Source organism: Panthera tigris, chromosome C2 (genome assembly GCF_018350195.1).
Source record: "Panthera tigris isolate Pti1 chromosome C2, P.tigris_Pti1_mat1.1, whole genome shotgun sequence".
Taxonomy (NCBI): domain Eukaryota; kingdom Metazoa; phylum Chordata; class Mammalia; order Carnivora; family Felidae; genus Panthera; species Panthera tigris.
In genome coordinates, this window is record NC_056668.1 from 85,265,726 (window position 1) to 85,293,548 (window position 27,823).

Sequence of the window (27,823 nt, forward strand, 5' to 3'; positions counted from 1 at the left end):
GCCACTCAAGTGCACATGGAATATTCTCTAAAACAGATGATATTTTAGGACATAAAACAATTCTTATTAATTTGGGAACTGAAATCATGCAAAGTGTATTCTCTGATGACAATGGAGTGAAACTAGAAATCAATAACAGAAGGAAATTGGGGAAATTAAACAACACATTCCAAAATAACCAATGGGTCAAAAGAAATCAGAAAGGAAATTAGAAAATACTGTGAGATTAATGAAAACAAAAATACAACTTCTAACAATGTGGAACTGAGTCAAAGCATGGCTCAGACGAAACTTTATAGCTGTAAATGCCTACTAATAGAAAGAAGCTAGGGGCATCTGGGTGGCTCCAGTTGAGCATCTGACTCTTGGTTCCTGCTCAGGTCATGGGTCCTGGAATTGAGCTCTGTGTTGAGCTCTGCACTGAGCCTGGAGCCTGCTTAAGATTCTCTATCCCTCCCTCAGGCCCCTCTTCCCTGCTTGTATGGTCTCGGAGAAGGAGAAGGAGAAGGAGAAGGAGAAGGAGGAGGAGGAGGAGGAGGAGGAGGAGGAGGAGGAGGAGAAGAAGGAGAAGAAGAAAATATTTTTTTAAATAAAATAAATAAAAATTAAAAAAGAAGTTTAACTCTGCATATCTCTACACCCTTCCCTTCAGTGACTACACTCGATAATTTAAAAATAGCATTTATAACATTTAAAAGCCTTCTCTAATACATGGCCCATTTCCTGGCTACTGTATTTCTGTGTAAACAGTAATATTTTCATCACTCACATACAAGACTGGAAACTCTGTCCCCTTCCTACCTTTGTCCCACCTGATCTTCACCAGAAGGGCAGAACAGGATTCTCTCTCACATCCTACCCCATGCTCACACCAAATGAAAAGAAGATGATTTACCATAACAATAAATTAACTGCAACAGGAAAGGTTTGTTTGTTTGACAGGTCTCCAGTGTGGAGATGGTGAAGATCCAGGGCAAGCCATAGCCTGGTAGGGGGAGGGGTAAATGGAAAGAAGACAGGAGAACAAGAGGGAAACAGACTTCCTAGTGCCCCAGGTAGTGAATTCTCAACTGTCTGAAAGGTGACCTGAGGAAAGAAGTTCACAGAAATCATTCAACTCCAAATTTATCCTTGATTCTGTCTAATGAATGCTGTCTGGTATTTGAGACTGAGCCCATATGTCTTTCTAACTATGGCAGTTAATTTATTACAAACTATATTTCAGTGTGTGGAGAATGAATGATTCTGTTCTTAATTCCATTTTTCTTTTCATTTGCTTAACAGTCACTAAGCCCCTCCCCTACAAGCTAATCCTACTCTGCTGACAGATTCCTTTCAGTGATATCATTACTTCACTGTTCTTTTTTTCCTTTTATAAAACCCTTCAACTTTGAATGATCTAAGCATCTCAACTAAAGGATATGTCAAAAATAAAGAAATGCAAGCATAAATGAACTGTGTCTTTAAAACAATAGAATTTGGGGAGCACCTGGCCGGCTCAGTGAGTGAAGCAAGTGACTCCCAACCTCAAGGTTGTGAGTTCAAGCCCCACATTGGGTGTAGAGATTACTTAAAAATAAAATCTTTAGGGGCATCTGGATGGCTCAGTCAGTTGAGCATCTAACTCTTGATTTTGGCTCAAGCCATGATCCCGGGGTCATGAGATCAACCCCCTCATCAGGCTCTGTGCTGAGCATGGAGCCTGCTTAAGATTCTCTCTCTCTCTCTCTCTCTCTCTCTCTCTCTCTCTCTCTGAGCACCCCCCCCCCCCCGGCTTGTACTCTCTCTGTCTAAAATAAAATCTTAAAAAATAGAACTTTTTATAATTTATATAGAATCATTATTTTTAACAATATCCTTATTCTAAGGATATTGATCTCACCTCTAGGCTAATGACTGCCAAATTTGATTTTTCCATACCAAATTCTAACTCATACTCCATAATTCCAGTTGCCTATTGAACTTTCATTAGATGTCTCATTGTCACAGCACCAAAATACTTAAATGGCACTTGATTCCCACAGAGTTCCCAGTACCAAATCCTCTCATGGTCCTTCTGTATCTCACTTGTTCCTGGGAATTAGGACAGCTTTGCTGGTGCCCTCATTTCAATAAGCCCATCATTAAGGCAACAACTTCAGCTTCTGCCTAAAGTTTCTCTCTCCACAAGGCTCAGGCTCAAATCTAAAGTACCAAGGTCTCCTCCTCCCCATTTCCAGTCACATCTGATGAGGGAGCATAAAGCAAGCTGAGGACAAAACACAAGCTAGCAACCTCCCACCCCCAGGTGGGATTTTTGTGACATTCCCCAGGCACTCCTGGTAGCCCAAGAACAAAGGAAAGGACAGAAAACAAGTGGTTAAACTGACAGAGTCTCCATCAGTTTACAAATATCTTATCAACAGCCTTACCTCCAGGAACTCCCTACTATCTTAATGAGAATGCTTTGCTAGAGGTAAAACAACCCTAGCTTGACAATAGCTAGGCCTCCAGTAATCTGTGAGTCTTCTTTAGCATATGGAAATCGCTTTAAGAAACTTCCTCTTAAAAATGAAAGACTGGGACTTCATCAAGATAAAAAGCTTCAGCACAGGGAAGGAAACAATCAGCAAAACTAAAAGGCACCAAAAGAATGGGAAAAGATATTTGCAAATGATGTATCAGATAGATAAAGGGTTAGTATCCAATATCTATAAGGAACTTCTCAAACTCAATACCTAACAACAAAAACAACAACAAAAATCCAGTGAAGAAATGGGCAAAAGACATGACTTTTCCAAGAAAGAAATCCAGATGGTTAACAGACACATGAAAAAAATGCACAACATCACTCATCATCAGGAAATACAAATCACAACCACCATGAGATACCACCTCACTACCCTATGGCCCAACAATTGCACTACTAGGTATTTATCCAAAGGATACATAAATGCTGATTTGAAGGGACACATGCAACCCAATGTTTATAGGAGCACTATCGACAATAGCCAAAGTATGGAAATAGCCCAAATGTCCATCAACTGATGAATGGATAAAAAAGATGTGGTATATACAATGGAAAATTACTCAGCACTCAAAAAGAATGAAATCTTGCCATTTGCAACAATGTCGGTGAAACTAGAGTGTATTATGGTAAGCAAAATAAATCAGTCAAAAAATGACAAATATCATATGACTTCACTCATAAGATACAAAACAGGTGAAAATAAGGGAAGGAAAGCAAAAATAATATAAAAACAGAGAGGGAGGCAAACCATAAGTGACTCCTAAATATAGAGAACAAACTGAGGGCTGCTGGTGGGCTGTTAAGCAGGGGAAAGGGCTAAAGGGTGAGGGGCATTAAGGAGAACACTAGCTGGGATGAGCACTGGGTGTTACATGTAAGTGATGAATTACTAAGTTCTATTCTTGAAAAAAATATATATTTTTTTCTTAAAAAAAAAAAAAAAGAAACTTCTCTTGACTTACTTCCCCCAACTCCACAGTATATAAGCAGTCACTCTTCACAACCATCCAGTGCAGATCTTACTGCCCATGGGTCCTGTCCCATGCTTTAATAAAATCACCTTTTTGCACCAAAGATATCTCAATAATTCTTTCTTGGACATTGGCTCTGGACCCCCAACACTCCAAAACCCCATCAACATCCAACCACAATCCTTATGCAATTAAACCCTGTGACAGTTTATCTCACAGGCCTACATATAAATCTGTTTTAGACTTATAGTAATATCACTGTAAACTAGTCTGTTCTCTCTTTTCTCTCTTTTCCTCTCCTTCTTTCCTCCCTCTTTATCAACTAAATTCAAAATGTCACATCAGCTTGTCCATTCCATTTATAATCTATGTTATAAGAGCTCCCAAGGCAAATTAGATACATGAGACTATATGAAAACTATATGAAGAGATCTCTTCAACTACGTTCCTCTTCATTGGAAGTAAATGGAATAACCATGATTTGTGCTTTCAAGCAAGGTATGCAAGATTTTCTATGTCCATTCCCAGCAGATGAACAATATTTTTGCAACAAAGGAAAAAAATGCAATTTCTTCATATTCTTTGATAAGATCCTTTATTTATTTATAGTCAGATCTTGCTAGTTTTTTTTATATTGCTATAAAGAACAAGGAGACTTTGGATTTCAGTGATGGTGGCCAAAGTAATTCAGATCATCCTCTGAAAAAAGGCAAACTGGAAAGAATAGATAACATACATAAAACATTGACTTGGATAAGTCAGGACAGCTAACAAGATTAAAGAATAATTTATCTGAAATATTAGAGAAGTCAGAGATTCAGAGAGTTTAGCCAAACATTGGCCTCTTTTGCCTTGACTGGTGGCATTTGCCAATTTTGGGTGAGGTGACTGAGATACTATAGAGCGTTTTTTGACAGGTTTATGCAGCAAGGATGACAAAATTGATTCCAGGCTTCCCAATGATAAGAGCTCCAGTAAACCATCCATCTTTGTATTAGCACTCCCAAAGAGCATTCTCTGTTGAGTTGAGAGAACCAGAATGAAACCCAGCTTCAAGTTAGTTATCTGAGTGGTTTAGAAAATATTAGTTGGATTAAAGTAATTACATAAGTAGGTGTTTGTAGACATTTGGGAAAGGGAGAAAAAAATCCCCTATGGAAAATGTAACATTTCTCAAGTTCCAACTAATTTCTACAAATAATTTTTAAATGAAATATCTGGCAGAAAATGAAGTATAAGCAAATACAAGAGAAGTCAGGACAACAAACAAGAATAAGTATAAACAACAAACAGCTCTAGATTTGATCATACATGAACTTAAAATAGCTATGCTTTTTTTTTTTTCATTGAAGAGATTAAAAATTTTGTCAGTGAGCTAAAACTATACCCAGTGACCAGAAAGTTTATAAAGAGCCAAATAGAAATTCTAAAATTGAAAAGGAACCAAAATTAGGAACACAACTGCTGTGTTTAGCAGCATATTAAACTTAGCTAATGAGGGAATCTATAAACTGAAAGATCAGGAAAAAAAAAAAAAAACCTTTAATAATGAAGCACAGAAATAGAAAAGGATGCACAAAACAGAATTCAGAGTTTGGTGGTTTTAAGAAATATCCATAATATATCTTATATATTCCATATATCCACAATATATCTTAAGATATATCCACAATATATATTTGACATTCATCCTCTCAAAAGTTAGAGTTTAATTCCTCTCCTCTAGACTGTGGGCTGGACTTAATAATTTACTTCTAACAAATGGAATATGGTGGAAGTAACAGTGTAGAACTTCCAAAATTAGGTCATAGAAGGCATTACAATCTCTTCCTTGCATTCTCTCTCATTTCACTTAATCTGGGGATAGCCAGATACCCTATCATGAGACATGCAACAGCCTTATGAAATATACTATCCACGTGGTGAGGAAATGTGACCTCCTTTCAAGAGCCATGTGAGCAAGCCATTTTGAAAGAGTTCCCTTTAGCCACATAAAAACCTTTAGATGAGTATGGCTCTAACCAACATCTCAACTGCAACCTCATGAGAGAGCCTGAGCCAGAATGATGATTGCTCTATAATTCTTGATCTAAAGAAACTGCATTATAACTAATGTTTGTTGCTTTAAGCTATAAATTTTGGGGTGGTTTGTTATTCAGTCATGGATAACAAATTCACAGAATAAAAGAAAACAGATGCAGTAAGAATTTTTTACACGTTATCTAACTGAGGTTTCAGAAAAAGAGAAAACTGAAAACAGGGTAAAAATAATACCTGAGGAAATATGACTGAGGATTTTTCAAACCGAAAACAAAAATCCATAGGTTCGTGAAGAAAAACTATTCCCAAGAAATGTAAATTAAAAAAAAATCCACATCTGGGGCACCTGCATGGCTCAGTCGGTTGAGCATCCAACTTCGGCTCAGGTCATGATCTCGCAGTCTGTGAGTTCAAGCCCCGCATCGGGCTCTGTGCTGACAGCTCAGAGCTTAGAGCCTGCTTCTGATTCTGTGTCTCCCTCTTTCTCTGCCCCTCCCCCACTCATGCTTTGTCTCTGTCTCAGAAATAAATAAACATTAAAAAAAAACCCACATGTAGGTATATTATAATTAAATTGCTGAGGGGAAAAAAAGATAAAGATAAAAACTTAAAAGCACACCCCTCCAAAAAATGATAGAGGTACAAAACTATACTGAGAGACCTTTCTTCTCACCAGAATACAATGGGAACCACAGATAATGAAATGGCTTATTTAAAGTTATAAAAGAAATTAGCTATTAATCTACAGCTATATAGAGAATATAACCTTTAATAAACAAAACAAAGATATTTCTGAGTAAACAAAAATTGTAGGTCACCAACAGGCCTGCAATAAAGAACTACTGGAAGTATTTCTTCAGGTGGAAGGAATATGATCACAGACAGAAGCATGGAAATGAAGAAAAGAAAAACAAAAAGAATAAAGAACAACAGAGATTGATAACTATATGGGTAAATCTTAGTGAATACTGACTGTATAAAATAAAAATAAGGTTTTCAGCATTTAAAATGCATGTATAATTAAAATATATGAAAATAACACAGAAGGCAGAAAGGGGAAAAAGTCTTTTAAGAAATCACAGAAGTATTAATGTATATTAGATTCTAGTAAGTCGAAAAGCCATGGTATACTATTAAGAGTAGCCACCACAATAACAGTAAAAGAGTGTGTAACTAACAAGTAATGGAAGAGCAGAAACAGAATTCAAAAAACAAAACACTTTACTAATCCAAAAGAGGATAAGAAAGAAACACTGCAGTTAAATTCTCTGCTCAGGGTCTCACATGGCTGAAACCAAGTTGTCAACTCAGGCTGCAATCTCACCTGAGGCTTGGGGGCCTCTTCCCAACTCAGTGCAGTTATTGACAGAATTCAGTTCTTGCAGGTGTAAACTAAGGACTCGTTTTCTTATTGGCTGTCAGCTCCTAGAAGTTGTTCTCAGCTCCCAGAAGCCACCTTCAGGTCCTAGCCACAGGCCTTTTGAAACATGACGGCTTACTTCTTCAAAGCAAGTGGGAGAATCTCCTTCCAGTCTGCTATGACAGTTTCTTACATAAAGTAATATAACCACAGGAATGACTATCAAATCACCTTTGCCATATTATGTAATCTAATCAAGAGCAATGAGCCCACCATGTCCACAGGTCCAGCCCACATCCACAGGGATAAATCATGCTATGGATGAACACCAGTGCCTCGGAATCTCGGGAACTATCGTAGAATTTGACTTACCACAGTGTGGACTGTGGGGAGGGAGAGAATACAAAGGAATGGGAAAACCTTGAATGGGTAGAGAGTAACTGGAAAAGGGAATAAAACGGATTGAGGAGTGATGGCAAGGGGAAAAAGAGCTGAGCAAACAGCATTGAAGGGAACTGGGAGCGCTTAGAGCTTTGTCTGTCAATAGATTTTGTGTGAGGCAGACAGTAAGAAAGAGACAATAAGGACACAAGACCTTAAAGAAATTCTTCTATTATGTCTTAGTCCCTCTTAAAATATTTTCTTCAGAGACCGCCGAAAATATCTTAATTTCTTTCAACAAATTGTATGTGCAGTTATTTTTGTTTATGTTCTGCTTCACTGTTGTTCCTATCAGTGCAAATATGTGCTCAGAATGAACTTCAACATGAGCCAACATTGTTTTGATTATACTGGAAAGATCAGGCTTAGGACGCAAACAGACCTTAAATAAAATCTCTAGTCCCTCACGTACTGGCTAAGTTATGTTTTTAAACCAAGAGCCGCTTATTAAGCATTATGTGCCTATGCTAACTGATGTTGCTTACTTTAGCTGATGATCAAGATATTGCCTCTAGTGGACTGTTTTATCTCCTATAACCTGGTTAAGTGACAGCTGTGATCACCAGCTTATCCAGAGTGACAATGAAATACCTAAATGTTGTTAATTGCTTCATTAACTTACTTATGGATAAATTGCTTACAGATAAATTCCCTAATGTCCTTATGGTTACATGCATTAAAAAGGGTATCTATTGGGGCGCCTGGGTGGCGCAGTCGGTTGAGCGTCCGATTTCAGCCAGGTCACGATCTCGCGGTCTCTGAGTTCGAGCCCCGCGTCAGGCTCTGGGCTGATGGCTCGGAGCCTGGAGCCTGTTTCCGATTCTGTGTCTCCCTCTCTCTCTGCCCCTCCCCCGTTCATGCTCTGTCTCTCTCTGTCCCAAAAATAAATAAAAAACGTTGAAAAAAAAATTAAAAAAAAAAAAAGGGTATCTATAACTGTCTCAAGTACATAATAAATGTCAGCTTCTACTATGATAGTTTTTATTATTTCTTGCATCCTGGTAAACCAAATAGCATATATTATTATTAAGTCATGATCTGAAAAACAGAAGAGTGAAATTAAAACATGTCAGGAGGAAAGATCATACTAAGATCATGCTTCCCAGCCTAGACTGCAAAAGCACCACAGAGGCTGAGGTTTTCATCTGTCTCACCATAGATTTTTTCTCAGAGCTCTGCTCTGAGTGTTCAGTGAGTACAGTAAGTGCTCAATGAGTACAATATTTAATAAATGAAAACAATATTCAATGTCTGAATACCAGTTGTATTTGTGGTGCACAATGGCCTTATTGAGGGATCCAGGTTCGGATCCAGGTTCAAAGTAGAGGTAGAAGACTTACCTGTCAGAAAGTGAAGGGCTTGGTAGGGCTTAGGAGAGTGGAAAATAAGTTATGTTCTTGATAGAAGATACTGTAAGTAATAAGTTCATTCATTTTACAAATATCCTTTGAGCACTTTCTATATGATAATAGATATGATAATAGATCTTGTAAGGAGTAAAGTATATGAGACATGATTTCAACTCACAAGAATCTTCAGGAATGGGAAAAGATATTTGCAAATGACATATCGGACAAAGGGCTAGTATCCAAAATCTATAAAGAGCTCACCAAACTCCACACCTGACAAACAAATAACCCAGTGAAGAAATGGGCAGAAAACATGAATAGAAACTTCTCTAAAGAAGACATCTGGATGGTCAACAGGCACATGAAAAGATGCTCAACGTCACTCCTCGTAAGAGAAATACAAATCCAAACCACACTCAGATATCACCTCACGCCAGTCAGAGTGGCCAAAATGAACAGATCAGGAGACTATAGATGCTGGAGAGGATGTGGAGAAACGGGAACCCTCTTGCACTGTTGGTGGGAATGAAAATTGGTGCAGCCACTCTGGAAAGCAGTGTGGAGGTTCCTCAGAAAATTAAAAATAGACCTACCCTATGACCCAGCAATAGCACTGCCAGGACTTTACCCAAGGGATACAGGAGTACTGATGCATAGGGGCACTTGTACCCCAATGTTTACAGCAGCACTCTCAACAATAGCCAAATTGTGGAAAGAGCCTAAATGTCCATCAACTGATGAATGGATAAAGAAATTGTGGTTTATATACACAATGGAGTACTACATGGCAATGAGAAAGAACGAAACATGGCCCTTTGTAGTAACGTGGATGGAACTGGAGAGTGTGATGCTAAGTGAAATAAGCCATACAGAGAAAGACAGATACCATATGCTTTCACTCTTATGTGGATCCTGAGAAACTTAACAGAAACCCATGGGGGAGGGGAAGGAAAAAAAAAAAAAAAAGAGGTTAGAGTGGAAGAGAGCCAAAGCATAAGAGACTGTTAAAAACTGAGAACAAACTGAGGGTTGATGGGGGTTGGGAGGGAAGAGAGGGTGGGTGATGGGTATTGAGGAGGCACCTTTTGGGATGAGCACTGGGTGTTGTATGGAAACCAATTTGACAATAAATTTCATATATTGAAAAAAAAAACAAGAATCTTCAGTTCAATAGAGAAAATACTTGTATACCAATAATTTCTATACAAGGCTAGATGAGGTAAGTGGCATGTGTAAAACAAAATTGTACAGTTTAGAGAAAAGAGATCACTTTAGACCATGGACTAGCTCAGTGCCATGAGCCAAATTCATCCTGTGGCTTGTTTTTGTCAAGGTCCACAAGCTAAAAAGGTAGTTTTCACATTTTGATAGAAGAATAAATAGATTACATATGGCCTGGACAGCCTAAATTTTACTATCTGTCACTTTACATAAAGTTTATGGACACCTGTTCACAATGAACAAAGAAGAATAAACAAAAGAAAGCTTCACCGCAGGCACACTGGATCTGGGCCTTTAACTGATGGACAGAGATATGGGATGGGGAAAGGGCACTTGGAACAGAGAGAATCGTTTGAATAAAAACCCAGGGGCAGTGGACTTGAGTGCACATCTGGAGAATAATGGTGACAAATCCTATTTGGCAGGACTATGAGGTTTATGAAGGGAGAAGTGGAAGAGTCTGGAATGATTGTGTGGTGGGTGGGCTAAAGAAGTTAACTATGCAGTCACCAAGGACATCACAGTTGCCAGGAAGAATTTCATGGGGTTTTTGCAACGGCCTCTCTTCAAGGACTCTAGAAGATGATTTGTTTCACAGTAGAGCACTATAGCAATGAGATGCTTATGACAATTAGCCAGGAATGAATCCCATGCTTCATTCTGGCCACCAAATAACTTATGAATGCAACACGTATCCCCTTAACTTCAGCCTACGTCAAACTGAAACTCCCAAACGGGTGCCTAAAGACACTTTGTTTTATTACATCTCATCTCCTCCACCATCTACCTCCCTGAAAATGTGATTTAAAATGGGACTTCAGACAGACCCTCCAGTGTAGCTTTTGTTTCACATGACACTATGTTATTAATTCATGACACTATATTATTAATAATATTCACCAACAAGTCACAGACCCACTATTTCACCCTCATTTAGTGGCAATCTCCTGCAATCAAATAATTGTGCTTGTCTGTCTGGCCTGGGCACAAGATGCACTTACATAGACTGTTCTGCTGGTCAGTTCCATTTGCTGACAGCTCAGCAGGGAGGGCTCAATTTACTCAATGCATAAAGCTACTACATACACGTGGAACCCTGGCTGGGGACGGGGGAAAAAGAACTGAGAAACACAACAGAAAAAGACATGCAAAGATGGAATGAAATGGAGGGTTGATTGGGAAATCTCCGTTTGGAAAAAGGCACCTAGGCTACCCCAATTTCCAAGTCCCCTGAAATTCTGAGTGCCTCAATTTTCCTTCCTCACAGACTGAGAGCAGAGTCTTTATCCACAAATACATGCCCCCTAAGTGCTGTCACCCTGGTCAAATACATTTCATTTTTCTGACTGGCCCTCCACTCATGCTCTGGACCAAATAAGGAGAACAGTTCTGGTAATTAAAAAGTAAATCAGGAAGTCAGACTAAGATGCAGTAAGGAAAAAATGAAACAGCTTGAGAAAAGGGAAGAAAAAATCACAGGAGACATAGTTATAAATTATTTTATAATAGCCACAGGGCAGGCTCAGCTGACTGGATGCAGATGAGGCTGACTGGAGTAAACAGTGTCTGGACCTTGGGTCCTCCTTTCTGGCTTCATAGCAACCCCTCCACTTCCCCATTACCGTAGGTCTTTGAATGGTTCCTACCTGGGCAGTCTTTGGTCCCACTTGTTCTAAATCTCTTCTTTCTTCCTTTCTTTCTGTACTCCAATTAAGGTATTCCTCTTACTAGTTATAACCCCAAAAGTATCTCTTAAAATACTTCACAGAGGAGCTGTTGATCACAGCTCAGTATTCATATCCAAACAGGGAACAACAAGATGAATTCCCAATGGAAGATTGTCAGGTCATGGCAGGATCACTGGAGGAAAGGAGGGCAGGAATAGGATAAGTGGAGGTGGAATGAAGAAGGAAAGGAAGAAAATATATACTGAGCACCATATAGTTTTACATATAGCATTATGTGAGCAGCTGCCTACATAAGATTCCCTAGGCTAAATGGTTGTTAGTCAGGAACTTAAGACTCCACTAATCCAGATCTGAGATAATTCCTAAAAAACAGTGGTCAGGAAAGACAGGAAAAGGTAATTCTGTGACCCTCTCATCTCATGCCCTAACATTACACACACCTGGAGTGTGGACAATAAGGGTGGGCAGTTACTGAACTGTGTCAGCGCTTTAGAAGTCAGTCAACCACTCCGAGGCCCTGTATAAAGCAAAGGTGTTGGGGAAAAAATGGTCTCTACACTTTCTTCTCATTCTTAAATTATATAATTTAATTTCATCAAAATTATTAGATTCAGTTAAAATAATTGAATTAAAATATTAATTAACTATATGGTTAAAATATGTAATTCAATGAATTTTGTCAAATTTCCCCCTCTATAAGGTCATTCCTACAGCAGATAAACATGCTTTTATTTCTTCCATCTTAAAAAAACAAAAACCCCTCCTTACACTACTTCTCCCTCCGGGAACTGTCCTCTTTCTCCAATTCCTTTCTCAGCAAAATTCTTTGAAAGAGATGTCTTATAATCCCTATCTCTATTCTTCTGTCCCCATCACAGCACAGAAGCTCTTCTCATATCACCAGTGATCTCTAGCAGTCAATTCTCAGTTGTTGTTTCATTTGACTATTAGCAGCATTTTACACACTTCTCCACTCAACACTTTCTTCATTTGACTTCCAGGACACCACACTCACCTGGTTTCTGGTCACCCTTTAGAGTCTAACTTTCTGGTTCTTCCTCATCTCCCTGAATTCCAAACACAGAGGATCCACAAAACAGCCCTTATTCCTCTTCTTTCTCTCTCCACTTAGGCAATCAATGATTTCATCTGTTCCTTGGCCTTGAAGACTATCTCTGGGCTGATGACTCCCAGACCTCTCTCTTGACATCATACTTATACATCCAAAAGCCTATGTGAAAACATTCTTTATATACCTAATTGATATCTAAGTTCAAATTTAACATGAAAAAAGTTCCCCAGCTTGTTCTTCCTGAAGTCTTTCTGGTCCCATCCAGTGGCAACTCAATCCTTCCAGCTGCTCAAGCCTACACTTTTGGAGTCACTGTTGACTCCTTTCTTTTTCTCATACACTACATTTCCTCCATCAGCAAAATCTATCAGTTCTTTCTTCAAAACATAAGCAGGAGTCCGGCCCTCCTTTCCATTTCCACTGCTACCATCATCTCCTACTTGAATTATTTCAGTAGCTTCTTAGAACAGTCACCACCCATGCTAGAGACAGACAGAAAGCATAGCCAAATGGACTAACTGGGGAGAATTTAATAAAGGAACTATTTACAAAGGTATCAACAGGATTAAGAGAAACTCAAAATGATGGCCAAAGTGTCTGCGTCTAATAAGGCCACTGGGGCCTTATTAGTAGTAGTAGTCACTACTACTCTTAGACTTGAAGGAGCAAGGAGTGGGAATAACACACATATGTTCACATGCGAACACACACATACGACAGAAACTGTATTCTTCAATGGACAAACTCAGTCAGCCTGTGGCAACCACTAGGTATGAAGATGAAGAAATGAACATCATTAACTGACTGTCCTCCTACCTTCTCATCTTCTGATCATGGACATAAATGAACCCCAAGCCAGAATACAAGAGAGCTTCCTAACTTCGTGTGTTCCTCTGGGATATAGAGCAGAATGGAAAATGACAGAGAAGGGATCTGTAGGGAAAAACAATATATCTGGCAAAATATCCTCATCTGCAAAACAGAAATAAGTATTATTGTCATAAAGTAAAGTGAAATAATCTACATAAAGAATATAGCACAATGTCTAGCACATAGGTTCTAGGGAAAAACAATCTTATTTGCCTGGTATCATATTTCCAAGTGTGGAATTTTATGGAGCTATGCTTTCCATACTTCCTATCATGACCAATTAATGGGCTGTAAACTTCATGGGTTTTCCAAGCATTTTTTTCTAAGAAACAGAAATGACCAGCATACATCTCATGAAGGATAAATATTGTCTCAAAAACATTCATTTCAATTAAATTCAATTTAAATACACATAAAACTCAAACTCAAAATAATACCTAGGACTCAGAATGTTTTTTCTCCTTCCATTTGGGAGCTACTGAAGCCTTGGCTATCTCTCCCCTCACTTATCTCATGACCACTACTTCCTTGAACTGCTCTTTTGTAATCTAGGATTTTGCTAGCAAAACATCTTTGGCTCAGATGAAATTCAAAGAGGTATTGCCCTGGCTTGGGTACCCCAACTGGTAAGCTACACTGGAAGACATATTATTTTAGTATTTAAAGATGGAGTTGTTCAAATTCTTGAACTCTGCGATCCAAAAGGCCTCACAATTTTGCAGAAAGGAAGAAAATTTCAAATGCAGATATTCATTTGAAATGGTTTTTCAAATCCTATACTGCTTGTGTCACTGCTTTACCTTATGAACATGATGGAGAAATTCTAGCTACAGGGAATAAAGACTAAACTGTCTTCTTTGAGGTAGAAAAAGATTATAAGCTAATCGATTATGTTACTATTCTTGGACCTGTTTGCCAGTTAATATGGTCTTTGACCTCCCATCCTGAAAGTACTTTACTGATTATCTGTGAAACGGCTATGCTCTTAAAACTCTATTTCCAACCATTAAGGAGGAAGGGGAAGATCATGATGTAGTTTCCTATGAAATCGAAGACATGTGCATAAAATGTTTCCATCCCTCAGGTCTCAAATCTAAGATTCTGTGATTAACAGAAACAGAAAAGAGAAATAAATAAAAGGAGCCAGAAGAGAAAGAAATGAAAGAAAGGAGGAAATGGACAGCAGCAGAGATGAGAGAAGATGGAGAAAAGGATTTCCAGGGCAAAAAGGAGGAAGAGAAACCATTACCTGAAATCTTTATTCCATCAATTCCCTGTCACATCCTCTATGGATTTTACTCTGAGCCAGGGAAGTTCTAGGCTTTTTTGGGAGGGTATGATTCTGGTTTTCTATATCATTGTGAGTTCCCCCCATATGACAAAAGTAGTGATATCACAGAAAAGAAAGATGAACTTGTTGATTTTCATCTTCTTGAAGATACAGAGGATAATACCATCCAAACTATCACTTTCAGCATTAACCAAGATATGATGTTTTTTGGAATGCAAATGCAATGCAAATTGCTCAAAACAGAGCAATTCAAGTCTATATCCTAAATCAGAAAAATCCTTCATTGACAACTATGGTGGACTACTGGCACTTCAATATGCATGACAATATGCATGGATGGATTAAAGGCATCTATCCCAGCTTGATGACCATTTCTTGGTGACTACTGGAATAGATAATAATATTTTTGCTTTCACCATGTTTTCTGAATTTGAGCTAAAGAAAGCCATCAAAGCCAAAGTGCTGTCGCTCAGGTTTGGAACTGAAGCACAGCCAATTACAGAAGATATTGAAGATCCCAAAGTCTACAGTATTGAGAACGCCAGAAGAAAAAGAGAACATGATAAGTTAATGAAAGAAGTGAAAGAAATAAAGGTGGGAAGAAAGAACAACTCAAAGCTTTGAGGAAAAAAATTTGGAAACTCCTAGAAATGAATGAATAATTACCAAAGCGAGGCATCTGAGTGGCTCAGTCATTTGAGCATCTGACTCTTGATTTTGGCCCAGGTCATGATCTTAGGGTCATGGGATTGAGCCCCATGTCAGGCTCTGCACTGAGCACGGAGCCTGCCTAACATTCTTTCTCTCTCTCCTCTCTTGCAAACAAACAAACAAAATTAAAAAAAAAAAATTACCAAAGCATACACAATTTAAATGAACAGATTTTGATCTAGATTCCAAAATTCATGCCAAGATTGACAGCTTATAAAATTCAACAAGTGGGAAAGGAATTTGCTTCGGAAGAAGAGAAACATCAACTTGGCTTCATGAAGCTACAGAACAGATTTCATGATTCATTGGAAAGTGATACTACTGGGGAGCCTGGGTGGCTCAGCTGATTAAGCATCCAACCTCAGCTCAGGTTGGGATCTTGCAGTTTGTGAGTTTAAGCCCCACATCGGGCTCTATGCTTACAACTCGAAGCCCAGAGCCTGCTTCAGATTCTGTGTCTCCTTTCTCTCTGCCCTTCCATGTTTGCACTCTGTCTCTCTCTCTCTCTCAAAAATGAATAAACATTAAAAAAAAAATTAAGAAAAAAAAGAAAGTGATATTATTGTGGTTCATGCCATACAAAGTGATCACAAGTATCTTCCTATAGGTTTGTGAAGCCCTCTAAGTACTCCAAGTCTAAATGAGTAAGTCAATCAAAGAGAAGAACAACTAAATTGGAGAGGTTTGAAAAAGGGAGCTGGAAGAAAGGGTGGCCAGAAACACACAGGTGGGATTATTAGTGTGCTGGAAGAATCGATTACAGAAAAAAGGAAGAAATGTCGGCATAAAACCCTAAGCGAAATTATGGTGGAAAATCAAATTGAGAAAAGGAGGAAATATATAAAAGCTGAAAGGGCCCAATTTAAGATTCAGCAGTGAAAAAAAAGAATGGAAGAAACCATACAACAGTAAATCTTATGATGACTATGAAGATCCCAAAGATGCTCAAACCATCAAAGAGGCCCAGTTGTAACACGGCAGACTTCAATCTGAAGACAGCCTCAGACTATAAGATACCTGAGCACATGAGAATAAACACTGTCAAGAAGAAAGAGAAACTGGGACACCCAGACTCCATGGCCCATTCAAAGAAAATGCACATGAACAAGTGCATCCTCTCTCTTCAAGACCTTAAAGTGGCTGCCATCAAAGAAATACAGTGCCTGGTACAAGAACTGAAGAGCATTCAGTCGATTCTTCCCCACATATCCCAGCATATTCCTAGTCCCCAAATGCCCCAGATACACCCAGGAGAAGTTCCAGAAAAGAGATTTCAATATGATGAGGAAATGCTCCTAGTTTTAAGCAACAGTAAATGAAGAGTCAAGATGAAAAGGCCCCCTGAAGTGGAACAGGCAGCATCTGCAGGCCCAGGTGGAGGATTCCAGGTACAGGAAAACTTAACAAAGAATGTTGGGAGAGGTATAAACAGCTTATCCAAAAAGAGAGAGATGGTAAAACTATAAGCAGAATAGAAGAAACAGTTTGTCAACTAACGATAGGAAAGTTTGGCGGTACGATATACCTAGAAGTCCTTCAGACGGTTTCTGTGAATACAACGCTTGGAGAGCTAAAGATCAAGAAACTTTGAAAGGAATTACTGAATGCAAAAGAAGATGTGGTAGGAAAAGCTTGCTCAAGTGTGATGGAAGCTGATGACAAAGACCAAGGAACACACTGAAAAGCTTCATCAGATGAATGATTTACGTATCGAAAAGAAGGAACTTGAATCTCGGTTGAATACTTAAAGAACCACCAGGGCACTGCCTTCCAGGGCCCTAGGAAAGCAGACATTGTGGCAAAAGAAAAGGTCACAGAACTGATCCAAGTCCAGGCAGAAAGGATTTGGGTCTTAAAGGAAGAGGTTTCTTTTACTTCAGAAAGGTGGTCTCATCCTCTCACCCATTCAGCCTCCACAAGAGAATAAGATGAAGCCCGTATGCATTGTCTCTAAGTATGCCTTTTTCTCAAATCCATCCAGGATTTCTGACATAGAACTGACCAGAAGTTGTTTCCTTGTCTCCTGCAACAATCCTATTATTTTAAAGTAAACTTATCTAAAAGTCTAAGACCAGATCCAGTCATACAGTTTTAATAATTTTTCTCCAACTTGGTTACCTTAGAACTGACTGAAGCACTTAACATCTATTTCCTATTGAACTGAATCATTTTTGATCCGTTTGGAACCCAGCGGATTGAATATGGAGTCTCAGAAGGCTGTACCTCAAAATTGCAAGAAAGCATCTGTAATACATCGTGTCTTAGTAAATTTGTCTCTTGGTTATCGGAATTTTTAGCCATTGGCAAGACAAACTATCATTCAGCAATCTGTGAGAAAACTTGTTTTCCAATGCTTGGAAAATAAACTCTGAAGTCAAGTGTTCTCTGAGAGGACAAAAAGTAAAAGCACAAACTATTCTGCCAACATTATCTTAGAATAAGAAATGCAAATTAGAATTCAGACATTGTTAACTTCACAGAGCAGTTATTTAAGGGTTCAGGATGCAGGAAACACAGAGCAGTTTGCTTTGGACTGGCAGAAATCAGGAGACTACCCAGTTTCCTGAATCACCTCTGGTTTCAGCAAATTACTCAGCTCTGAATGGAGTAGTGTGTTTTACAAAATGGTCAATAAGGAGGCTTTTCTCTGAAGATGTTTGCAGCTCTACCAGTATTCTAGGTATTTCCATAGTTTCTCATGTCCTATGCCATTTTCTTTCAGGTTCTAGTAGAGTCATTTGCTGTTTTTGATATAGATCCAGAAGAAATGGTAGGTTACATTGCCCTGAGAGATCATCTCTAACAATCACTTTTGATTGTGCATAACATTTTTTTTAAGTTTATTTATTTATTTTGAGAGAGAGAGAGAGAGGGGGGGAGCATGAGTGAGCGAACATGAGTGGGGGAGGGGCAGAAAGAGAAGGGGAGAGAGAATCCCAAGTAGCCTCCTCACTGACAGAGCCAATGCAAGGCTCGATCGAAGAACCATAAGATCAAAAAAAAAAAAAAAAAAAAAAAAGAACCATAAGATCATGACCTCAGCCAAAATCAAGAGTCATATGCTTAAGTGACTGAGTCACCCAGGCGCCCCATGATTGTGCATAACATTTTAACTAATTTGAAAGTGTCCTTTTCGTTTGGAGGTTAAGTGCTCATGGGAATTCATGGCTATACCCACTTATGGTCCCACTGATATTTGGATTCCTATTAGTAATAGAACAGAGCAATTTAGATTCAGAGCTCTAATATTGGTCCATATTAATGAGCTACTCCACTGAGCTGTCCCAGAGTATAAACTGATTGCTGAGAAGGAAAGGTGAAGAAGCTAATATTGCATCAATGCAGAAAGTGACTCAGCAATGTCAAGTCTTCCTAACCTGATGAGGTTGCTGATCTATGTCCCAAATTAGATAGGACTTGTTTCTCCTCATAGATTTTTTTCATATTCCTAATTAAGAGGTCTGAATAGTTCAGACCTATTACCATAAGTCTCTGGTATAGGAGCTTCTATACTGGAGAACATCCTTTACCTGCTTTTTCTGTTGTATGCCCTAAACTATGTGTGCCTTTCAAGCATTTTAAAAAATGTGTCAGTCATTAAAATAAATCAATAGATACATACATACACACACACACACACATTAAATTCAGTGCGTATTTGTGTGTGCATGTGTGTGTGTGTGTTCAAGTATGTATTTGTATGTATTCTCTGTAATGTAAAATGTATTTCTTACTAACAGATCATAGTCTCAAAGTATTTGAAAGGCACAATGCAAGAACACTTTATCCACTCTCGTCTCTCACTTATTCTTCCCCAAGAAGTTACTTACCTGACTAGCAAATTTGGGAAAAAAAATTGAGCAGAGTCCTTTCTCATTCTCTTGTCCCTACAAGCTCCCTCTTTTGTCTTCTCTTACTCTCTGTAGTAGACAAAATAATGGCCCCCAAGATATCAGGTCTTAAAATCAGGAACCTGTAAACAATACCTTATATGGCAAAGTCTCTGCAGCTATGAATAAGGATTTTGAGATGCAGATATTATCCTCGATTATAGGATTGGGCCCTAAATGCAACTGTTGCATCCTTTAAAAGAGAGGAAGAGGAGATTCTATACATAAACAAAGTCAATCTGAAGACAGAGTAGAGAGAGATTTCAAGATACTGACCTTCCCTGAAGATCGAAGTGATGCAGTCACAAGTCAAGGAATGCTGGCGGTCATTAGAAGTTAGAAGAAGCAAAGAATGATTATCCATTCTTCAGTTGCTGGAAATTTCAAAAGATTAATTTTAAAGGTTCTTTCCATGCCCTTAGTGTGAAAAGATTACCAGACTTACATCTATGAGTGAGGTGAGATATCCTGAGAATTGGGAAGGCTCTGCACATCAACTTGTACTTCAACATGCCTCATAATAATAATGGCCAATACACTGAGTAATAATTACATGCAGAACATACCATGTACATAATTCGGTGAGGTGTGCATCATTACCCTTGTTTTACAAATGAGAAAACTCAGAGTCACAAATAACTTATCCAAAGTCCTACAACTAATGACAGAACTAGGTTGTACATCTATTTTGATTTGCCTCCAAAAACAGAGCCCTGGCCACTTAAACTTCAAGTGTCTCTCTGTGTTACCTATCCTTGGTTTCCTGAGACTGGGCTTCTGTATGTTAACCTGTTCCTCAAGCAAGCTGTATGCTGCAGTTTGTACATACAAAAATATACATAATAAGAAATTCTTTACATATTACATAACAAGAAATTTTGTTCACAAGAAATGACATTACAAAAATATCAGGGCTAGAAGAATTCTTAAAGATCCAAATAGCGAATCTTTTTACAGAAAGGGAAAACAAGGCCAACAAATTTGCATACATGTCTAATATGCAACCAGCTAATCAAAGCAAAATTTCCTTGCAATGTAAGCAAATTTTTAATACTTTGTAAATTCTAAGTGGAAAGTAACTCCAAACTTACTTGATCATCCAAATACTGTAAAACTTCGATTAATGTCTCCGTTACTTTTGTCTTCCCAAGCATATATGTAGGGCTGTATGAAGCTGATGCCTTGTAATGGCAAAACCACCCCTACTTTTTGAGGGGTTGTGGGGATTTGGGGATCCCATGATCAGAATACTAACTGCATGTAAAGTGGTAATTCCACTTCACAAAACAAACCCCAAATATTCCCACAAGGTCCCATCAAGTCACAAATTAAAATTCTTTTAAATATGAGAATGCTACCGAGCACCCCTGAAACACAGTGTGGTTTGTTGTTTTAGTTTTCTGGGACATATTCTCGTTTGCTATACTGGCTTGTTACATATTTATTTGGCTTCAGGTGGAACTGTTACTGCACATTTAAGAATATTCATTACCCTCGACAATCATAAACGAAATAAACGGTGAATGCATTTGCTGAGAAGGGAGGAAAAACGTTCTGAGTAAGGCTACACAGTATTTGTTCACGCCCTGTTGCACCAATACCTTTCCCCACAGGAATTTCCAAATACCTCCGGCCAGGTAGCAAAGGGCAAAACAGAAAAGCCCCAGCTTTGAGCCCAGTAAGGAGGCCATCCGCCCACCCATCAGCCAATCTGAAGCCGTATTCCGCACCTGCCCACTGCTTGAGCGACCTTTCCCCTACGGCCCGCTGCGGTCCCCTTTTACGACAGTTTTCCGGCCTAATTTGCGGCCGCTACTGCCGTATTTCCTAGGCACCTGTGTCTGAGCGGTTTGTGCCTGCTGGTGTCCGCGTCGCTCTCTGGTAGGGGCGTGAAATTTTGTGGCTACGGCATTTGGTCTGGAATGAACGGCGCTCTCGGTGGAGGCCGGGGAGCCGAGCCAGAGCCATGGTAAGTGCGGTTTTCTGGTCCCCTGGGCGATCTCGGGCCCAGGCCACAATCTCAACTCGTGACCTGGGAGGAGGGGAGCCGAGGTTGTCTCCCCAGTGAGACTCTGAAGATGTAGGGCCCCGAAGAGTCTCACCCTCTAGGACACAGAGCTGCTGGCTCAGCTCTCTAGGGCCTTTGTGTTCTACTATGGCCTTTGTGCAGGGGGCTGCAGTCCCTGGTCCACTGTCTCCGAGGCTGAGAGATTACTGGAAACGCGTTTGATTAGATCTGCCCTTCCGCAAACATCCTAACAGTACCTTCTCTACTTTGCTCTTTTTCCTTGGCTCTTGCCGATACATCTCTTCTCGGTTCCCGAACACATTTGGGCGTCGGTTCTGTGGTCGAGAGACGCCCCAGTGCCGAAGGCACTCTGAAAAGCGAGTCTAGTGAAGTCCACATTTGACGTTGAGATGCGTTATCAGAATTCTACAGTGACCTTAAACAGTTCTTTCTCTAGCGGAAATTTTATTTCCATTATTCTTGATTGAACTTGAATGTGGCCTCATTTGCCCGGAGATGCAAAAGACGTTTTCAAAGGGAGGGAAATCATTCTTTTCACTGCTGTAAAGGTAAATATGCAAGTCGGCTCGCCCTTCCCTTTCACAGTGAAAATCCAGTATCTCTACAATGAATTGGACATAAAAGTCCTTTTAAAGGGCCATTGGGTAGGATATTTTCATCCTAAAAGTTGTTTCTCCCTTTGAAATAAAACTTGTGATGAGGTGGAATGGGAGAATGGGTACCATAGGGAAGGGTGATAATTAAAAGAAGTAAATATTTACTCTGCTTCCCCTTACCAGGCCAGTACAGTGGTAGCAGTTGGACTGACCATTGCTGCTGCAGGATTTGCAGGTTTGTTTATGGTTTGGAAGTGGAAATGAAGCAGGGAAAGTTGGAGACTTTTTAATTATTTTGTTGCTTTTGTTTTTAGGCCGTTATGTTTTGCAAGCCATGAAACATATGGAGCCTCAAGTAAAACAAGTTTTTCAAAGTCTACCAAAATCTGTAAGACTTACTAAACATTTTTGCTAATTCTTTGCTGTGTTATGAAGCCCAGAGTCACATTTGAAGAGGGTAAATTTCCAAACATCCATGAAGCTCTTAAGAGGGGCCCCTTCTCTTGCTTCCAGCAAGAAGGGTTCTGAGCTTTGTAATGTTGTTACCCTGAAAAAAATCAAAATGTTTTGTGTGACAGAATTGGGGCTGAGGGATTAACACAATTCTGGTACTATGAAAATCAATTCTACTTCATTGTGTAGATACTATTAACTCCAGCATCATTTGTCCACAAATTCTTGCCTTCCCTCATCTGCTCTACATCACAAAAACACAGGAATCTAGGAAGCTGAAGTGATCCATTCTTAACTGTGTGGCCCTGGTATTCTCTAATAGATATCACTGGAATTAAGTAGGCTATAGAGTATGACTGGATATGAATGTCACACCTTCCATGGTCACAGTTCAGAATGAAATTGGCTGTGGCAGCCTGTTGAGTATTTATTTTTATTGTTGTGATTGAATGTGAGAGAATAGAGTGATGGGAGGCTTTACCAATATGATCTCTGACATAACAAGGTCAGAAGAGCTGGTAACATAATATTCTCGATACTTAGTCTTGTTTTAGTAGTTGCCTTGACCCTCAAAATACCCTTGACTCACTCATCTGAAAACATCTCCAAATCCTTTTCTTGAGGCACTTGTTTTTCTAAAACATACAATCATATTCTTACATCAAATTTTTATCTGTAACACAGCTAGCTAACTTGGAATAATCTTCCTGTTATTCCCAGAACTGGCTTTGAGGCACTGTTGTTTTGTCTTACATTTTTAAGACAGTTTTTCTGGGGGAAAAAAAAAATATGGATGTTTAACAATCATTAAAGTATTTGCTGCTACTTACAAAGCTAAAATACCATAGGAGTTGCAGTTAAAATTCTCTGAAAAGTCTTAATTTTTCTGCTGTTTCTAGGAACAGTTATCAAAATTAAACTTTCAGTTTTTCAGTTATCAACTTTAATAAACATTCAGTTTATTCTAATAACCCATTTTTACGAATGCATTTCCTCTTTCAGGCTTTCAGTGGTGGCTATTATAGAGGTGGGTTTGAACCTAAAATGACAAAACGAGAAGCAGCATTAATATTAGGCGTAAGGTAAATAATTTCTAATATTTGTAATATTTTTCTACAATTCTAGAGCTATGAGCAAACATAAAAAGATCTTTTGTTAAGAGTTATAATAGTTGTATACATTTTTAAGATCTAAACACTCCCTACAAGTCCATTGAGAAAGCACTCTGGTACATAAGCACTCAGTTCATTGAAAGGCTTTTAAACAGATAATTGCAGTGCTCAGTGTTGTTCTCTAGAACACATTTTTTTTTTTTTGTGGTGAAATTCTGCCTTCATTTCCAGATACTTAAACATGTTTTACCTTTTAGTAAAAGGGTTTTTATGATTATCAAGTTCAACTAATTTTTTAAGAATGTCTTATTTTTCTAAGGAGCTGTTTAGTTCCTTGATTCAGAATATTCATCTTCCTTACGTGATATGAAAGAGGTTCCTAAACCACTTCTCATATTGTTTTGATGACTTGACTCCAGTTTCACAGCATCTTTAATTGGCTTTTATATACAATTTTTTGATGTGATCCAGACATAGTCTGAAGTAAACTATACCTTTTCCTTTTTAAATTAGCCCTACTGCCAATAAAGGAAAAATAAGAGATGCCCATAGACGAATTATGCTTTTAAATCACCCAGACAAGGGTAAGTACCTGTTAAATTCTTACACATGTTTTAAAGTGACTAGTTGTTACTAGTGGAATAATTTCATATTTAATTCTTGGCTATTACAAGGGAAATGCTTAAATCTGTGTGTAAGCACTGTTGCCCAGGCTGGATCGGTTTTCTGGTGTCTTAAAAGAATAAATCCTGAGTGAAAAAATTTATAGAATAATGACCATGTCATTTGAAAGTAGGGGTAAGCATTAACAATGTTTTCAGATCTTAAGTAGTGATAAAATGTAACTTCTAAATACTATTAATACTACTGGTTTTTTTGGGGGGGGTGGACATATTCTTAAAGGAAATGTTAAGTTTCAGTTAAACTAAAAATTTAATTTTTTCTATCCATTTAGACCTTTGAACTATAGGTTTCCTAGTTAGAAACCTATAGGATATATTTCTCTCTGATACATGTCTCAGCAGCCTTGGCTGTGTTCAAAGAAAGCAAATAATTATTTAGGAATACCAAAATAGAGACCACAAAATCCATGTTCCAGTGCACAAATCTTTTTACTTTCATAGGATAGGCCTTTCATTAAGAGTGTTTTGAGTTTAAACTTGGTTGTGATTGTTTTTATCTGACTGTAGTAGCCTCCTTTAACGAAATTTAGCTTGCATTAACTAGGGGGGCTTCTGATTCATTAAGTATAGTATGGTGCCTGTAACATTGCATTTCTACCAAGCTTCTTACTGGGATGCTGATGCTTGCTGGTCTGAGAATCACACTTTGAGAATCATTGCTCCAGCAGAGTAGTAGGAAAGCACCTGCAGATAACATCATGAAGGCACAATTAGTAACATGAAAAGAGAAAAACTGTGAAGGAGAGAAAAGGAGTGCAAATCATAGTGGGGTCTTTCCAACAAAGCTCAGAAACCTCTGAGAACATCATGTTTTCAAAATAACATAGTACAATAAATTCATGTTCATTTACAACTTATAATCATCATAAATAGGTAACATACACCATTTCAAGGTCACATGTGGAGGTGTTTTTAATCCTTTTTGTCAAGTTTAAGTTTTTAAAGGTGCCATTTTTGTGGAAATATTCCTCATGTGATTTACTTCGTTTACTGTTGATCATACATATTACCATACATTTGGTGATCTGGTTGCAGTGTCCTCATTATTTTCTGCTAATTCCACCTAACAGATGAGCATAGGGATGCTTGAAGAGAATAGGTTTTCACCAAGCAGAAATTAAGAAACCATATTATAACTATTCCTTTTGGGGCGCCTGGGTAGCTCAGTCGATTAAGCAGCTGACTTCAGCTCAGGTCATGATTTTGCGGTCCGTGGGTTTGAGCCCCGCGTTGGGCTCTGTGCTGACACCTCAGAGCCTGGAGCCTGCTTCTGATTCTGTCTCCCTCTCTCTCTCCCCCTCCCCCACTCCGGCTGTGTTTCTCTCTCTCAAAAATAAATATTTAAAAAAAATTTTTTTTAAATAAAATAACTATTCCTTTTTTCTTTCTTCCTATAGGAGGATCTCCTTATATAGCAGCCAAAATCAATGAAGCTAAAGATTTACTAGAAGGTCAAGCTAAAAAATGAAGTAAATGTGTGAATTTTAAGTTCTTGTTAGTTTATGTATATGCGTGCTAGCTTTTTATAATAAAAGGCCTCAAAGCTACAAATTTTAAAAATGATTTAGCACAAGCTAAACCAAAGCTTGGGTATAAGTTTCTTTGAATTTGAGGATTTTAAATCAGGTGATAAAATATTTGGAGATTTAACACTCAGTAATTATGGATAAATGCATACCATCTGAATAGAAATATTTTTCATTATTCATTTAGCAAGTAATTTCTTACCCACTTCAAGGCAAAATGAATGTGACAGTCTGACTTTGAAAGGGCTCCCAATCTAATGGGATGCTGATAAACTGGTAATTAAAATACAGCAGGGATAGGGGCACGTGGATGGCTCAGTCTGTTAAGCATCTGACTTCAGCTCAGGTCATGATCTCACAGCTGTGAGATCAAGCCCCACATAGGACTCTGCACTGGGCATGAAGCCTGCTTAAGATTCTCTCTCTCCCTCCCTCTCCCAGGCTCACACACGTGCACACACGCATTCTCAAAAAACAAAAACAGAAACAGTGGGATATTAGGATGGCATGAATTCACACAGGTTTGTTATAGGAGGGATTCATCTTGTGAGAAAAGGCTGTTCACAGTTCAGAAAACTGACCCCACTGCTTGTAACCTTAAATTTAAAAAATGAATTTAGGTACATCTTTGACCTAAGAAATATATCTAACTATATTATTGACAATTTAGATTTCATACATTAAAAACTATACCACTGTAAGATGTTAGAGTATAGGTCTTGTTTTTAATCAAGAAAATAATTACATTGTATTGAACTAGCCACTTAAAGAAATGGAATATATATATATATATATATATATATATATATATATATATATATATATACACACACACACACATATATTTGCATAATAAAGTTTTGCATTTGCTATAACCAAGGTTAACCATAATTAGTAAAACTGAAATGAAATGCTCTCAGTTATCAAAATACTCAGCTTGGACTACTGGAGAATTTATACTCCTATTTAAATGATATTTGAGGGTAAAATGGCTATTGGCCTAAACCTAAAACCTAGGGATCTTAACCACAAGACCTGTATAAAACATATGAAGTAAATAAGTAGTCTGTGGCCACCACTGGAAATACTATCTTTAGCTCTAAAATGGTAATTTATACTACCTATCATCTAAACCTTTAAGTCATCTTAAAGTTCCTAATTGTCAATGGAGAGCACAAGACCTTCAAGGTCAAAATTGTGGAAGGCAATCATATTTAGTGTTGGAATGTGTTTACCTGCGCTTCAGAGTTGGGTTAGACCTGCCCTAGGTTTATTTCCCATCCTGTTTCCTTGTTTAAAATCTGATCGAGTCCACTTGTTAAGATTTAGAGTATGAGAAAGCACCAGTTTACAGCAGCCATGGGTGTTACATATGAGAAGTCTTTTTTAGTAAAGAGGTATGAAGGTAGTTTGTGATTCAAAGTAGTTATGTTCTAGAAGTTACTGAAACACTGAATTGAACAAACACCGAACCATTTGTTCATACCTCTGAACTTCTGGGTCCCATTTTTATCAACCAGTCAATATATAACCTTGTTTTATGTGTGCTTCTATTTAAAGACATCTTATTCATGTTGTTATTAACATTAAACTTGTAGTCAACAATATGGCTCCTGTCAGCATATTGCAGCCTTGTGTTTAGGAATGCTAGGCAGCACTTCACTAGGCTTGAGGACAGTTAAACAGGAAAGCCATCAATAAGGACAAAAATGTGAAGAACTTGGCATTAAATGGACCACAGAAGGCATACTTGTTTACAATATAAATGAAACAAGGCAAGCTTCACTTTGGGCACTGGGTCATTAAATTTTTCACTACTCTTTATGGCCACGAATGACTAGGAAAAGTACCTACACATGTTGATTTTGGGGTTACAAATAAATTTTACCAAGTAGGTGAATTTGCACATAAGGAATCTAATGAAGAAGACCAACTGTATTTTGGCTTACTAACCTTTTATTTCAGTCTTTTCGACTAATCAAGTTTCTTGAACAAGAGCTTTAAGAGATAT

At 38.3% G+C, this 27,823-nt stretch overlaps 1 protein-coding gene and 1 pseudogene across 3 annotated transcripts; both read left to right on the forward strand.

Moving 5' to 3' along the window:
* Positions 1 to 13,820: 13,820 nt before the first annotated feature.
* LOC102967552 lies at positions 13,821 to 21,244 on the forward strand (annotated as a pseudogene).
* On the forward strand, positions 21,228 to 25,774 carry DNAJC19 (DnaJ heat shock protein family (Hsp40) member C19). 3 transcript variants are annotated; one of them, XM_042957109.1, is made up of 7 exons: positions 21,228 to 21,382; positions 21,879 to 21,990; positions 22,222 to 22,273; positions 22,353 to 22,426; positions 23,494 to 23,573; positions 24,117 to 24,187; positions 25,684 to 25,774. In XM_042957109.1, exons 2-7 carry the CDS (start codon positions 21,916 to 21,918, stop codon positions 25,752 to 25,754), a joined length of 423 nt encoding a protein of 140 aa, XP_042813043.1. In that variant the 5' UTR covers positions 21,228 to 21,382; positions 21,879 to 21,915; the 3' UTR covers positions 25,755 to 25,774. The 3 variants fall into 3 exon arrangements, with proteins under 3 accessions (XP_042813043.1, XP_007094630.1, XP_042813042.1); XM_007094568.3 differs by lacking the exon at positions 21,879 to 21,990 and having other exon boundaries at positions 21,232 to 21,382; XM_042957108.1 differs by lacking the exon at positions 21,228 to 21,382 and having other exon boundaries at positions 21,390 to 21,990.
* The last annotated feature ends 2,049 nt before the right edge of the window (positions 25,775 to 27,823 follow it).

What these genes read in the sequence shown, in the direction of transcription:
- DNAJC19 (XM_042957109.1), top strand. Translation starts at nt 21,916, where the DNA reads ATGTGGCCTCATTTGCCCGGAGATGCAAAAGACGTTTTCAAAGGGAGG. An exon ending in TGCTGCTGCAGGATTTGCAG is followed by an intron (nt 22,274 to 22,352) that starts GTTTGTTTATGG and finishes TTTTGTTTTTAG; the next exon opens with GCCGTTATGTTTTGCAAGCC. An exon ending in TTCAAAGTCTACCAAAATCT is followed by an intron (nt 22,427 to 23,493) that starts GTAAGACTTACT and finishes TTCCTCTTTCAG; the next exon opens with GCTTTCAGTGGTGGCTATTA.